Here is a 15,898-nt window from a genome sequence, read left to right on the forward strand (position 1 = left end):
TATGAACTAATAAAGTGTTTTGAGATTGATTTGACTCTTAAGAGAGTTAAAAAAAAAAAAAAGGGAGTTTGTTAAACTCAATCTCATGTGAATAGTTTTATTTATTTATTTTGCTTAAGCAATCACACGAAGCAAGTTCAGTTGCTTTGTGATTTCAACTTGCGATGAAATAAGTTTACCCCGTCACCTGTCAACTTTGTAAGTTTAAGCCTTGATATCCAGATGATCATTATATGATATCACCCGTACGGGATCTACCCGGACGGAAATGAAAAGAGGATCTCAGAAGCAACCAAGGTAAGTAAAAAGGGCGCAATGGGCTTTATAATATGTAAAGATTTAGAACTTTTGTAGTCCTCTGAAGCTGAAAGTAAGTGAAATACCTGAGCAATTAAAATACAGCATCCCAGTTTATGAAAAAATTTACATGCCTCAAAGCATACCAGTTCAAACAAAGCAGTGAAGATCCGTTGAGCAAAAAACTCTTTTTAACTAGAACTAGAATGTGATCTCGCAGGGTGCATGAAACGTTCTGCCGCGGCAGATTGGTTCTAGGTTCTCTCCAGCATAAGAACAAACTGGCGAAACCTCGACCCCTGGATTCAAGAAAAGAGAGACAAGGGGGGAGTGGGGGGAACAAAGAAGAATGAGAAACAGCAACAAATAAAAAAGTGATGAAAAAAATATTTTCCAAGTTTTGCATTCCTCTCAACATCTTAATAATGAATTTGAAATCTGGGCAAAATGCCTACATGATATCAGAAGATTTCCAATGAACCCAAATCTCAAACTCTAAACAGGAATTGGATCAAGAACACTCATTGGACCCGTAGAGAGCCCATTTATTCAAACTCTCCCACCTCGGCCACAGTTACCTTTCTTTTTTAACAATCTTTTATGCGCTCCCCTTGTAAAACCATTTATTGACTCATTTCTGTTTATCATAGGCACAAAAAAGAATGTTACCTGTGGCATATAGGGGGACCGAATGTGTTAGAAAGCCGCCTGCGGCAACCACCCAACGAGTGTGAAGGCGGAGAACCAGTAGCCTAGCACTGTCTGGAGTGTCGAAGTTTGATCCATTGGCATTCTTCACTGGAGCAAACTCTTCATCTCGCACTACCTACATGTTTAGATATTTAGAAATAATTTTCCTAAGTCATTTATGGTTAGTCCAAGGGTGAGCAAGTACTACTCTTTATATTCTTCATGGGTAGCACAAGCTGAAGAAGAAAATAATATTTGGAATAAAACAAAAAGAAAAAATCACCTCAAAGAGGGCCGTGGAAGGTGAATACGGAATTGCGTCAAAAATAAACTGCTCTAGCTTGTATCCCACTGCTTGCCCGTGTACTGAAGGGATTTTCTTCTCTGCGAGATGGTAACTGCACTCAAATTGCAAAGTTTCTTAGATCGATGTCTGAAAAATGACACTAACATTTAAAACTTGTTTAGGCAGATGACAGAAAATCTGAAATTATCAGGCACCACAAGAAGGACGATGGAACAGAAAAATGTAAGCAGCCAAAAACAAAAAAAATCAATTTCACAAATTTGGTTTGAACGTACAGTCCTCCAACTTGAAAAATAACATTCAAGATAGCAGATAAGCTCAAATTATTTATATAAATTTAGTGGAAATTAAATGCCATGGAGCAGCATAAGGAAGGCAGGCGTTAATGTAGAAATGAAAAACCAATGGTGACCATCACAATGGTGACGCGCTAAATCTTTCATACAGCAAGTTGTATAAAAAATTTATCAACTGCTGTTATGAAAATTAGGGCAAGGCTTAGTAGCAAGTAGCAACAGTAAGGTTGCTACTTTTTGATTGCCAAAACAGTATTTTTTGCACAGCAAGGACAAGGTTGCGTACAAAAAGATTCTCCCCTTTTTCTTGTAAAGTGTGGGGACACTCCCCCACAGCTGTTACATGAAAATGTGAAAATTTTGTACAGAAAGGTTCAGGGTATCAATTTGGAGAAATAATTAGAGGAAAGGGCTGAAGGACTTGAAAGCTGCCTTACAACTCAAGCAGAACAACTGATTAGGCGTGTATCTCTGAAAATTTAATATGATGCTGATTGACTGACTTAACTGGTTAAGTTAAACTAGTCCAGTTAATGTTGTTCCACAATTAAGCAATCAACTGCATGTGAAAATAAACGCATTGAGACATTACAAATGTTTGTGGAAATCTCAGACAGCAAATATCAAAGTAACTAGTATTAATTTAATTCAATCAATTTGATATGATGAATTGAATACAAAATAACAACAAAAGACTCAAGTCTAGTTGAATATCCCTCTCACGTCAGGTGTCCTATCCATGAACTTGCAGGTGTGCGCTTCTTGTAATAACTAAGATCCATGATTTCGTATTGAATCTCACAACTTCGATGAATTCTTGAATACTAACACCACGTTTGGAATGAATGAATTCCATAAAATTTTGTGGAATCCATTTCCAATTCTTAAGTTTTGTGTTTGGAATTAAAAACCCAAAGCAAATTCCATCAAATTTGATGGACTTTGCAAATGAATTCTATAACTTAAAACACAATCTATTTTAAGACCAAGATACCCCATCTTTTTTCATATTTTCAATCATGTAACACCATATGCACCATATATATACACACAGTTTATAATATATAAAGTATGCACTTTTACGGACACTATATATATCTATATTTCTATATATGCTTGTGCATTCATGTTTACGCACAGATAGATTTATATATAAACTGTTTGTGTGTATATATTTATTTGTTAATTTGTTCTGGATATTCGACTATGTTTATATATATACATTTTTTTAACTTTAAGAAAGGTTATTATGCCAAAAGTATTTTAGGCAATAACAACAGATGAAACTTAAATTCTAAATTCATTTCAAACACAAGTTTGTGAAATTTAATTGAATTTCATATTTTAAGTTGTATTATGCCAAACATAAGAATTCATTTATAAATGAATTCCAAATCTTAAGTTCATTCATTTCAAACGGACAGTAGGGCTCTACATTATCTCTTGAATCCTCCAACAACTCAACCAACACCAACATAATATTTTCTTCAATGTGGACTTATGAATAAAATTATTCAAATAAACTTGAACATGAAAATCTCCTGTATAGGTGCTTTTTTATATCTCTAGGATGTTTGAAACCATCCCCTAGACGTGGTGTTTAGAGTTAGTAAAACCCAAATAAGTTATGATTCAAGTTTGGCACGAAATCCTAATCAAAATTGGCTTAAAATTAGGAACTCCCACCCTCTGTTGAACCTGTTCAAACTAGTGATAGATGCCCATGGTACACCCTTCCATGGATCTGCCCTGATCTAACACCGAAAGGGTGATAAAAAAAACCTATTCAAATTGCTATCACATGCATATCTGACACATGCTTTTCGCTACAAAAACATTGGAATCCTAAAATAATTCATAAAATACAAAGTATATTAAAGTCCTCTTTCCAATGCTGCAAGAATAAGCTTGATCAAGTAGTATAAAATACTATTAAAGCTATAGCATGTCAATGTTTTCGATGACAAATACAGCACAAAGAACTGCCACAAGAAGTGGAACATATGCTGGAAAAGGCTGCTAATACTTTGTAGCAATTTGCAATCCAAATAAGATCAGTTCAGGATCACAGAATATTCATTCTATCAAATAGGAAGTAAGTTTGTATTTGGATGCTTTTGCATTGTCAGAAGAGTGAGCCAGCCTCTGAACACTTCAAATTCTACTAAAACAGTAAGAATTCAAGTATGAGATTTACTATAATTCACAAAATAGTAAATTCAAGCATGAGAGGCATCATAAATAAGTTTTGAGCATACGGAAACTCTTCAATGATCTAAACACAGTAAACTCTAGAATTGGACACCATATTCCTTTCCAATTGTTGGATCAACAAAGTTAATTTACCACAAAAAATGTAAGGAGAGGGAAAAAAACACATAATTGGAAAGAGTTTACTCACATGCTGTCTTTCTCAAGACTATTTGCTACTTGGTTTAGAAAATCCAAAGTAAACATATGCAAGCACACCTGAAAAGCATAAATCACCAGGAACTCAGAAAGATACATGGTGCCAGAAGGTAACAATACACAACTAAACCATTACTTCATTCTGACTATAGAATCATGTAGAAAGAAAGGTGCAGGTATGTAAATATTGATAAGAATATAACACATGCTACATAAAAATATTGATAAGAATCCTAGAAGGGAAAAGCATGCAAAATTTTGCTATCTTCTTTATGTGCATCATGAGAGGACATCACAAGGTGTTTGCTCCCGTTAATTGGAGGAGGTGGGACAGTGACAGATAAGTATGAGACAGACCTAAATACAGCACTATGAAAACTAAGTCAATGCTCTCATAAATTAAGCCTCTGGATTCATGCTTTACTGACGGTCCAAAATTTCACCATCGCACCAATCAATACCATTTTCTTCATATGCATGCTGTGTTCCTTACTTATTCCCTTCTTATTAGTTTTTGTCATCCCTTTCCCAAAAAATTCAATCTCTATATAATCTGAAGGCTGAAGCCAATTCATTCCCTACTGTACTAAACAAAACACACAAGCCCTGAGAATTTTTTTAAAGGATTAATGTACTGATGAATGACAAATTATGAAATTCAGATGATAATTTTGTACTTAACAACAATCACAAGCCTAATCTCAATAGGATGTCTTAGCATATTTGTACTTAATGATTGTATTTTCATTTTAAACATCATAGATGTTGAAACTTAACACAACGGAAAACAAACATCATCATCAACTGCACCTTATCCTAACCAAGTTAGAGTCAGCACCACAAAGGAAAAACAAACAATACAAAATTAAAAATATAAAGTTTTAACAACTGGAAAGGATGATTTTCTATGAATTGAAGAATTATTGTGATCAATTCATTTATTATGTCTGAGCATTGACTCTCTAGCAAGATAACAAACAGAATATCATGGGTAGGACTTAAGAAAAGTAACTGATAACAGTGAGCATAGCTGTATTTCCATCCTTAGTACAAGAGGTCATTTCCCTATACCAATTTCTAAGTTATACATCATATGGCACAAAAAGTAAAATAATACTCAATATCATCAACAGAATAACTAATGGCATTAATCATCAACCTTACTCCTTATAGTGTTCGTAATTCTTTGCCTTACAAATGTCATTACTTTTCCAACATCTTGCTCAAACCTTCAATATTTTTAGTAGCTTCCTTTTTTCAAATATATCTACCACCTAGAAATGTATCTACTTGTACACACCATGTGTCCATGTCCCTTGAAGTACTTTGGTTTCATGGGAAGAAAGAAGACTTGTAAAGTTACAGAATCACCATCTCTACCCATGCAACTAAGAACACCAATTTTCGGGTCAATGTTGGCCAGAGATTAATGGTATGCTCTTTCTATTGCAAACAAAGTTTGAAAGAATTAACAATTCTAGAAGTTCGTTTTGAAGGAAAATTGCAAGGAAGTTAATTATTGAATTATAAGGACAATTGTAGAACATATAAGACTCAACAAATAAAAAACATAGAAAACAAGTAAAAGTAATAATTTTATAAATGCATCACTTAAAAATCATGATTCAGCAGAACTGATATGATTTAAAACATTAGACTTCATTATCACATATTTTTGCAATTGAAGTCCCAAATATTTCCGTTAATCCAAAATTTCAAGTGCCACAACCTCATGTTAAGTACAAACAAAATTAGAGTGAGCAAGGTGACGGGCTGTACATATTCCAACAAAAGCAAGGCTCAAGGTACTCAACAACAGACAGGTCTGTGCAACTGAGGCCATCCATTTTCAGTTCAAAGGCAAACAGAATTCCATTAGTATGATACACATTTTTTTTTCTTTTCTTTGACAACAACAAATGGAAGGACTAATTTACAGCACATAATTTTTTTTAAAAAAAGGACATTTAAAATAAAGTAAATTCACCATTGCACTATCATTTAACACAATCATTCAACAAAACCAAAAAGTTTTAAGACATCAAACTGTCTCCATAATCTCATATTAGCAGCTGGATCTCGAAACTTCTGTTAGTCTAACTTTAGAAGAAACAGAACCACATATTGAGAATGCACAAAATTAGAGTGAAACAGGTGACAAAGAACTAACGTTACTCCAACAATAGCGAAGACGACCCGTTTGCTGATTTATTGTACTAGCAAGCGATGGATCCAATTCACTGTATTCAACAACAGAAAGAGGGCCACCTTTTCCCTGCCGTACAAAAACCCCAACCTTCTCCTGTGGATATGCCTGTATTCAATAAATGAAGAGGTTTGACATGTCAACAGTTTCTAGCTTTCTGATAAAACTGGAAAATACAAACTTTCTGATAGAAGACATAATGATCAATAATCAGAACCAACAGAGTACTGGATATTGACATTATTCAAGTAAAATAATCCAGATTGGTACTGGAGCCAAAGATGTAACATTAACATCTAGTTTTCAGTTCTAAGACTTTAACAGAACAACCTTAGAAATTTCCATATTCAACCTTTAACTGATATTTTGTACACCTGCATTTTGGTAAAGGTTCTACTGCAATCTCTTATGTGAATTCAAAGGATTCAGTGTTCAATATTTCTTCATAAAGTCTTCATTGACTATTAATTTTTGTTTTCTGCTGCAAGTAATTCAGTGGCTGCAAAAAGTGTCTTTAGAATTGGTGATTGAGTACTGGATCAAATCAGTGACTGCCCATGTTAAGAGAGTTCAGAAGACTCTTTTTGTAGAGCAATCGTCACTATATGAAACAATTGCAGTGTCTTCAATTGTATCAATCCTGTTATATAACAGAAGACATAGAAAGCTTTGCCGGGTCAAATTCTAAGAATTCTCTTGCATTTTAATAATACATAGTTCATGCAAGGGATCCCCTCTCATTCATCTATTTGTTATTATTATTTATACATTTATAAGTATATAACGTGCTAGATAAAGTTGCTAAACTTATATTTCTCTTCTGGTAGGACATTAAGATTAATCAGGAAGATGATTCCACCAGTTCTAGGTAGGATCCTGATTTTGACAACCATGCTTTGGATGGAAATTTCCCTTATCCTTTTGAAATTGTGACAAATAAACAGATGGTGCCATAGCAGACAACTTGAGATTTTTGGGATGTGTTTACACTCTCAAGGATTTAGAGTTTTTCTTTTACCTTTTTCCAAGTGGAGGCTCTTTTACGTTGTTGCATGTTTTGGTCAGGGTGGTAAAGAGTGAGGATGAGTTGAGGTCGTGTATATCAAAATAAGTCCTTAGTGATGCTTTACAGGGTTGTAGGTGCTGCTCCCTAAGTGGGCGGGGACAGATATTCTCATTGGGATACACATTGTGAACTGGAGTTGTGTATCTGAAAGGAAGAACTAGCGCCAGTGACCATCTCCCAACCCATTGCAGGATGCCTAGAGAGACATATGGGCTTGGGTTTTGGTTTTTTGGGGGGGTTAAACTGCTGGTCCCAGCGAAGGTGGTTGAGTTGATACCGTTTTCCAAGGTTGTTACAGTTGGAGAAAGTAGGAATCAAGCATGGGCAGGTTCCGTTGTGTTTATGTAGTAAGACCGTGACTAAGTTTATACACTCTTGGCATGTTGCCAGGATGGGCAGGAAATGGAAGCATGCACATTAGTTGGAAAAAGTACTTTAAGGTTAAGTCTAAAAAAGTTAAACTTCAATACAATGGAGTAAATGTGGTCTTCAACTCAATAATAGTGGACTTTTGTGATGCAATCAGATATTGCAGGCTTCTGGGTCCACCGTCTGATGCATAGGGAAGCTGAAAGCAAATTTAAAGTTTACACGCAAGTCTTATGAACCAAAATAGATTGCTCACCTTGCGAACCACCTTTGCAGCAGTAGCTACACCTTTGTCAATAAAATAACCCAAAAAGGTTGGATCAGCAACACGGACCTGCTTTCAGGACACTAATTACTACATCCATACGATAAATTTCTGGCAATATCCAACTGTGCAAAAAGGAGAAACTCACTAATGCATTATCAACTCCGTAGCAATCCAAATATCTAACCCCTCTTGTGGCCATATCTTCCAATAGTCTCGAATATTTCAAAGCTGGATGATTGATTTAGTGCATAAACAAGAGTACAAGAGGATGAACAATTAGCAACTGCAAGCACATCGCTTAAGGAATTACCTGAATAAACTCCTCCATTTCCATCTGGAGCCTTTGCGACCTGGCTTCAGACAAGTAGATTCAGGTAACTACTACATAAATGATAATCACAAACAACTAATTGCTCAAGAAACAAGTACAGGAATTAGAATAATTCAGATAGCCCGCCTCTAACTTGAAGCAAATTTTGGCCTTTCAACAACAACATACCAGCCCTTATCCTGCCAGGTGGGGCCATCTACATGAATTCAAGCATTTCATTCAAATTTTTGGCCTTACTATTTATAAAATAAAAATAAGATTCAAAGGGATTTAGAATCTAAGGGATTTAAATTAAGTAGAAAGAAAACAGAATATATGGAATACAAATTTAGTAAAAATGCAAGAGTGGATGATGTTATAATAAAATTAGAAGACCAAATCTTACAAAGAAAAGACCATTTTGATATTTGGGATCAGTGATTCAAAAAGATGGAGAAATCCACGAGGATGTCGCACATAGAATTAAGGCAGGTTGGCTAAAATGGAGAAATGCATCAGGGGTGTTATGTGATGGTAAAATCTCATTAAAATTGAAAGGAAAATTTTATAGGACAGCTATAAGACCAGTCTTACTGTATGGCTCAGAATGTTGGACAGTCAAATACCAGCATGAGCAAAAGACGAGTGTAGCGGAGATGAGGATGTTAAGATGGATGTGCGGACATACAAGAAAGGATAAAATTAGAAATGAAGTTATTCGTAATAAGGTAGGAGTAGTGCCAATCGAGGAGAAGATGAGAGAGACTAGACTAAGATGGTTTGGTCATGTGAGAAGGAGACTTAGGAGATGCTCCTATGAGGAGAGTTGATAAAATGGAACAATTAGTCACAAAAAGAGGTAGAGGTAGACCCAAGAAGACTTTGGGAGAGACATTAAAATTTGATATGAAATATATGGATCTAAATGAGGATATGACAAAAGATAGAAATACATGGAAGTCTAGAATTCATGTAGCCGACCCCACATAGTGGGATAAAGGCTGGATATGTTGTTGTTGTATTAGAAAAAATTATCTTCTTTAAACTCTCTATGTGTGTAGTGTGGTACTAGATAATGGACACATTCGCTTTGACCATTCAATGAAAGACATGGCTGGGCTTCTTTTATTCAATTCTCAATTTCATTATTAGAATTTTAAAAACAAAAACAAAAAATAATATTTGAATTACCTGTTTTCATTTTTTTTAAAAAGGTCAAAAATGGAAAAAAAAAAATGGAAGCACAATTTTGGTGCTTCTAGAATTTCCGTTCATTTTCATTTTCTTCCTCTTCTCCTCACACCACAGATCTCTCTCCCTCTCCACAATCGACTCTCTCCCTCCTTGGCATGCAAACTCACCAGCCACCCCCTGTTCAGAGAACTCACCGGCAACCCATTCCATCTGGTGGACTCACCAGCCACCCTTTTCCAAGGGAGGAGGAAGAAGAAAAAATAAAAGTGAAGCAAAATTGAAAATAAAACTAAATTATCCAACAACATATTAATTTTTCATTCTTTTAACTAAAAATGGAAACTGAACACAAAAAAAGTGAAAATTAAATTGAAAGAGAAAACTAAAACCCTTACAAATGACCCCTAACTTACATCTTGTACCAATCTAACAAAAGGTTCATTAGGGGGGCGGAGGGGGAAGCAAAACCTACTTGATATGGGGTCTCCATAACAAATCTACCATCTTTTGATACACAAGGTATGGTTCCCTGTTGAAAGAAGGTGACCTGCATGAAAACAATGTCAAAGAGCAATAAGCAAAAAATTAATAAATGTATCATAACTCAAAGAAAAGAATGAATCTTACTTGATCAGCTTCAAGACCAAAATATTTGTGAGACTCAAAAAATTTGCGTATGGTGACATCAGTAAATGGGCTAGTCATTATGTACCAATGTATAAGGGTAGAACCTTTGGAGTCTGCACACAACCCAAAATCAACACAGTAAGTCAACTGAATGAGAACTACAAGAAATCAAAAAAGGAACTCACCCTCATTTACAGATTGGGCTGCTAATCTTTGCACACATGAAATTCGCTCAGCTTGGAGTTGAAAAAGTGACTTCCCAGATGGAAGCCCAATATCTGAAGTGAAGAAAATTAAGGATATCACATATAAATAATAAGAATCCTAACCAAACAAAGAAAAGGACGGACAAATACTTTGAGTAAAAGCATTAACATGTATAGACTGCATAAATTCCTCATCATGACAAGCAACAAGGACAGTCAAATGTAATCCCAGGGACTGAGCTTTACTGTGTACATTACGAGTGCACCTTAGGGACTTTGCAAGAAATATAAATACACACACACACACACACACAACCAATAAATGCATACATATCTTTTAGAAACAAAATGACTCATGCCAGGTGTGAGATGTGCCATAGTGGAGAAATTTTCCAATCAGTTTTACTAGAAATTTTATCATTTCTTTTAGTTCAAGTTCTTTTACTTGTCCCGTCCAGTTATATATTTTTAGAGCTCCAATGACTTTAAATTCTTGAGCATGGTTGCCTGGTTCATGGAATACTTAGTACGTGGAACATGGTATGGAGAAGAGGTATGACACTTTTCCCAGAATGTGGTACTTGGAAAGAGAGGGGGGGGGGGGGGGGGGGGGTGTTAGGCTTCTTTCGTTTTCCAAAGTGGAAGGCCTCCAAAATATATAATATATATTCAGAAACTATTTTTGAAAACATTTTGGGCTTGTCTTTTTGGGGGGGTTGAGTTGTCTTTCTTATTTTATTTATAATTTGGCTTTCCTTATTTCCTCCTCAATTTCAGGCTTAACTTCTTCCATAAAAGAAAATTTATTTTTTTCCATTATAATACCTTAATATGCAAAGTTATATGTATTTGATGTTGTTTTTCACTAAATAATTTTTATGTTTTTTTCCATTCTAACTAAGCCCACCAAATTTGTTGACCCTTAGAAAAGAAAAGGCCATCCAAAGAGGCTGGCCCATAATGTCTGAAACCCTATTGGGAGGGTAAAACCCTCCCTCTTGCGGTGGCCACCTTCCATTTTCCCTCCTACCTTTTACCTTTTTCCCTTCACATTCCTTTTCTCTTTCAGGTCATTATTCTCCCTTCTCCACTTCCTTTTTCTTCCCCCTCTCCCTCCCACCCCAAATTCTCTTCCCCTACACCACTCTCTCTTCTCCTAGCAACATCTCTCTCTCTCCCTCTTTCAATATTTATTGTTCAGTTGGGATGACACCACAGCTCAAAGACAACAGCAAGACCCATCACTGCAACATATCATTCTCTTTAGTTTGGGTCTCCAATCTAGGTGAATTGGAACATGTTCCATGGATCTTCAAGATGCCAAAGCCAGGTTTTGGTGCACAGGAACTGGAACGTGGTTCCTTTTGTGTGTGTGTGTGGGGGGGGGGGGGGGTGTTAGAGCTTCCTTTAACAGTCTGACCATATCAAAAGTTGTTCTTTTACTGCAACAACTTGTGGACAAAGCAAAATAAAAACATCTCTTAAGAGTTATTCTGTTATTCCTTCCTTAAAGATGAAGAACTCCTGAAAAATAAAACTTAAATTAAGATTCCAATGTAATAGAGGGCAATATCTTAGAGTTGGGTAAGATGGTCAGGTTATGTGACAGAAAGAAGCTACACGAATGAGAAGATAATGACTTTAATTTCAAGGAACCACATGAAATTGAGAAAAGCTCAGGGAAGCAGAAGGATATAGCTCTATAGACACAAAGAGGATGATTAACACATAAAAGTATGACGAAAGATCCAGTAAATGTTGAGGAAGTGATTAGAGTCAAAACTTAGTTAAAATGGAATTAAGATAATCAGATTTTTGGTGTACTGATGATTACTCTTCTGAAAACTTCCGTAACCAGAGCAGAAGAAACAAATTAGAAGATTTAGATTTCCCAGTTCCAAATGTGATCCCTCCATGTTTGTTGACAACAACTAGCCCCTTTATGAATGATTAGTTATATCACACTCTCAATGCTCAAAAACTAAATTGTTGTCTGGGTAGCCAGTGACAATGATAAAATATCAAAAATTGAATTTTCAGTGGCAGCAAAGACTGGGTAAATGTAAAAGAAACAAGGATTACTCACTAAAACATCCTTTTGGATCTGAACTCCCCAGACGAGTTCCCTGCATTCAGAATTCAATCATGAGAAAACACAATAAGAACCAACTAAGAAGTAACTTAAGGCTGCTCCAGTAATGTCTCACAACTAGAGAATAGCACAAGCAAATATGAAACTGAAGACAATGAATACAACTAACTCATACGTGTTTATGCAAAGCAACAATAGCTTCAATTCCACATCCTGTTATTTTTGGACCAGAAAACTATTATTAGAATTATATATGCATACTTTTCTATTGAAGGACCCAGGGGCTTAACCTGTGAATCTCGTAATTATGGAAAGCATGATTGGGAAAAAAAAGGCCTTAAATGTTTTTTTATTTTTGCTCATATCAAGTAGCATATGCCGTGTATAATGTTTTTCATGTCCATGATCAATCATAACAGTACACATGTTGCTGGTGAACGTATCAACCACCTTCTGGCTGTAGTTTGAGAATACCAAATTAAATTTTCTAAATAATCATTCAAATTGAATCATACCACTCAGTGCAGCATAGAACATCGATATCCTCGAGTTACAAATATAAATAGGTAGACATATAAATGCAAATGCATAGAGAGATGGAACAACAGGTAAAAGGAATTACACGTGTTCAATTGGAGAACAAAGGCATGAAATGTTAACCCTAAATGGGAACCTGTAGGAGGTATGGTGATCGAGCAAGTGATCTTTGTTTAAACTTACATAATGTAGAATTTTGTTTACAAGAAAGAACTTCAATACAAGGTTCAAGAGAATAAGCAAAAAGTGGATGGATTTTGGATTCTTTTTCAGAGCTACAAAAAATCAAGTTTTGCAAGGAAAAGTATTCCAAATGCTAAGGATCTGATAACAAGATAGCCTTAGATCCTTCTATATGTCATAATCTCAATGGTAACCCCAAAGCTATGATCATAGCCATGACTTAGATAAATGTCTGTTTGGGTATAGATCAAAGCAACAAAAGTGAAAGTTGAATTATGTATGAATTAGAGTGACCAGATTGACCTGAGGATGTCAAACTGTTTCAGGTGGCCTTACAAGTTGAACATGAGATAACATTCTCTCAGAGTACTAGCATGATTTAGATCCAGTATAAGATATTTGTTCTCCTTTTCTAGAATGATTCTTTTCTGAGAAGAAACTTATCAAAAACATCCTAAAGAACAGGAATCTGAAATATATAGTTCAAGTTGATGCATGTGGTTGGTATAAACTTCTTATAGCTCTTTGAATCTGAAATATGATGTTCAGATTGAAGCATCTGGTTGGTATAAACTTATTACCCAAGATCATTAACAAAGTCATAGTTCTTCTTTTATTAGGTGAACAATTCTATGATCAAATTGCCATGAATGAACAAACAAAACTGCAATAACAAACTCAGAGACAGAGAGCGTCTTGAGGCTACCAGCCTAAACATTTTATAAAAAATCATAATGGTCATCTTTTCACCTTTTTTTTTTTTTGGTACATAAGTGTGAGTGAGTTGAATATCCCCGGTTATGGGTGGCAAGGGCATCACTTACCATTGGGCTAACACCACTCCTCCTCTTTTCACCTTTTTATACAAAATTCAAGTAGTGAATGCTACAGGGTGTCGTGGATTTTTTCATTCCAAATTAGAACTGATTATGGGGATTCATAATTTTAAAAAATAGTACTGAAACTTTTTTCTGAATATCAATTTTTTTTGTACATCATTTTCTATTCAGCACCAATACCTGCCCACCAGACAGAAGCAGCACAGCTAGCTTTCCATCTGATATAGCCTTCAAGCCCATCTTCCACCATTTTTCTCTATCCTCAAGTGTTCTCTCCTCAACTGTCGACACACTGCTCTCTGGAACTGGCTCAATCGCCGCCACCGGAAGCCCTGGAATACCAAGGACAAATACTTTTGATTCCCAGAACACCTTTACCATAATAAAACGACAAAAATAAATTTCAGACTGGCATATCGCGTGGGTAATCAGATACACCACATCCATCCATGCAATTACAAATATATAAGCATAGCGAAGAGAAGAAAGAGAAACAGGGAGAGTGAGAAAGAGACCTTGGGATTTGAATGAGCATCGTATGATCCTATCGATCCTCGGAAGATCTAAGCTCTGCAATGGCATAATTTATCAACAAAAAAAAAATAAAAAATCAGGACATAAATCACGAAACAGACGTCGGTACCAATAAAATAAATTGAATTACTCGCAGTCTGAAGGCAGAGATAATTCAAACGAGAGATCTAAAACAGAGGAATCAATTGAACAAACGTGCGCGTGGTGGTGCGGAAAAGCAAAATCGAAACGACCTCTATGTCCTTGACGAGAAGGAGGCGGTGCTCGGGAGAGAGCTCGTCCCAGAGGGCAAAAGCATCTTCTTGGCCGTAGTCCTTGAGCCTCTCCAGCAGCGCCTGTGGAGGTGACGACAATCCGCCGTCGGCGGCGGCGGCGTTGCCGTCAGGAAGTTGAGAAGTCGCCAGTTCTCTCATTCTCTCTCTAGATCTCCGCTCTCTGCAAGATTCACTCTATCTATCTAGATCTCTCCCTCTCTCTCCGCGCACGAGTCTTCCAGCCAGAGTGAACTGAATGAATTTGAGAGGTTCCCTCTGGTTTTGGTTTTTAACAGTTGGCGGTGGGGGTGACTTAAGTGCCCGACGCCCGTGTGAAACCAATCCTCATCATCACAATTCTAGTTTTAATATTAATTATTTTTAATATTAAAATTAGGAAATTGAATTTCATTTGTGTGTTTGAAACTAAAATAAAAATAAAATAAAATTAATTAAGTAGTTTTAAAGATTTTCAATAAACTTGTACAAGAAATGGTGAATTATGACTTCCTGAATTATGTGTTCGTATGAGCATTTAAAGTTTTAAACTAGTTGGTGATTGTTTGGTGGATAAGAAAAGGAACATTATTTACTTTGAGATATATAATAGTAATAATAATAATAATAATAATATGGCTAGTGTAGATATCAACTTTCACCTAGCACAGAGTGCAATATAAGCAAGGAATAAAGACAAAAAGGAAATCTCACTACCATAATTCCAAATGCCCAACTCATTAAGTTTAAAAAATAAATAAAGAGAAAGGAAGACAAAATATTTGTTATATTGTTATAATAATATCATCACTAATCAATTGTACCATTATAATTTTTTTTATAAATAAAATTATATCATGGGTGCGACCACATATATATACCATTAGATTACAATTTTAATAATATATAATAAATTAATATTAAAAAAATATCATTATAATAATCCCTTTTATAACCAATAAATGATATTTTTGCAAAATAAAAAATATTACTAAAATGCTGATAAATCATTTCAGTAATTGTTTTTGTTTTTATTTTTTTTTTTGGATATAGCTATGAATGAGATAAAATGGAAACAAAAAAGTGAGCCAAAAGTGATGCCAATGCTATTTCTTTGTGAGAACTTTGTGGATAATGAAGTAGGAGAATTCGCCAGATGGCACAAATGCTTCTTTAATGGCACAAATGCTTCTTTTGGGGTTAAAACTTGGGGGAAA

At 35.4% G+C, this 15,898-nt stretch overlaps 1 protein-coding gene across 1 annotated transcript; it reads right to left on the reverse strand.

The window, feature by feature from the left end:
• Nucleotides 1-298: 298 nt before the first annotated feature.
• LOC127795863 (UDP-N-acetylglucosamine diphosphorylase 1) lies at nucleotides 299-14,981 on the reverse strand. The gene is made up of 15 exons (XM_052327813.1): nucleotides 14,664-14,981; nucleotides 14,412-14,466; nucleotides 14,077-14,228; nucleotides 12,332-12,371; nucleotides 10,225-10,317; nucleotides 10,040-10,152; nucleotides 9,885-9,959; nucleotides 8,219-8,258; nucleotides 8,054-8,136; nucleotides 7,897-7,974; nucleotides 6,170-6,313; nucleotides 3,992-4,059; nucleotides 1,271-1,385; nucleotides 967-1,123; nucleotides 299-596 (listed from the first exon to the last, which is right to left on the reverse strand). Exons 1-15 carry the CDS (start codon nucleotides 14,841-14,843, stop codon nucleotides 499-501), a joined length of 1,491 nt encoding a protein of 496 aa, XP_052183773.1. The 5' UTR covers nucleotides 14,844-14,981; the 3' UTR covers nucleotides 299-498.
• Between the last annotated feature and the right edge of the window lie 917 nt (nucleotides 14,982-15,898).

The sequence above is a fragment of the Diospyros lotus genome, chromosome 2, assembly GCF_014633365.1.
Source record: "Diospyros lotus cultivar Yz01 chromosome 2, ASM1463336v1, whole genome shotgun sequence".
Lineage (NCBI taxonomy): Eukaryota > Viridiplantae > Streptophyta > Magnoliopsida > Ericales > Ebenaceae > Diospyros > Diospyros lotus.

Coding starts and splice junctions, on each gene's coding strand:
- LOC127795863 (XM_052327813.1), bottom strand. CDS start 14,843: ATGAGAGAACTGGCGACTTCTCAACTTCCTGACGGCAACGCCGCCGCC. Junction 7,975..8,053: donor ACGGAGTTGATAATGCATTA/GTGAGTTTCTCC, acceptor TCCTGAAAGCAG/GTCCGTGTTGCTGATCCAAC. Junction 4,060..6,169: donor TTCGCTATTGTTGGAGTAAC/GTTAGTTCTTTG, acceptor TATGCTTTTCAG/GTGTGCTTGCATATGTTTAC.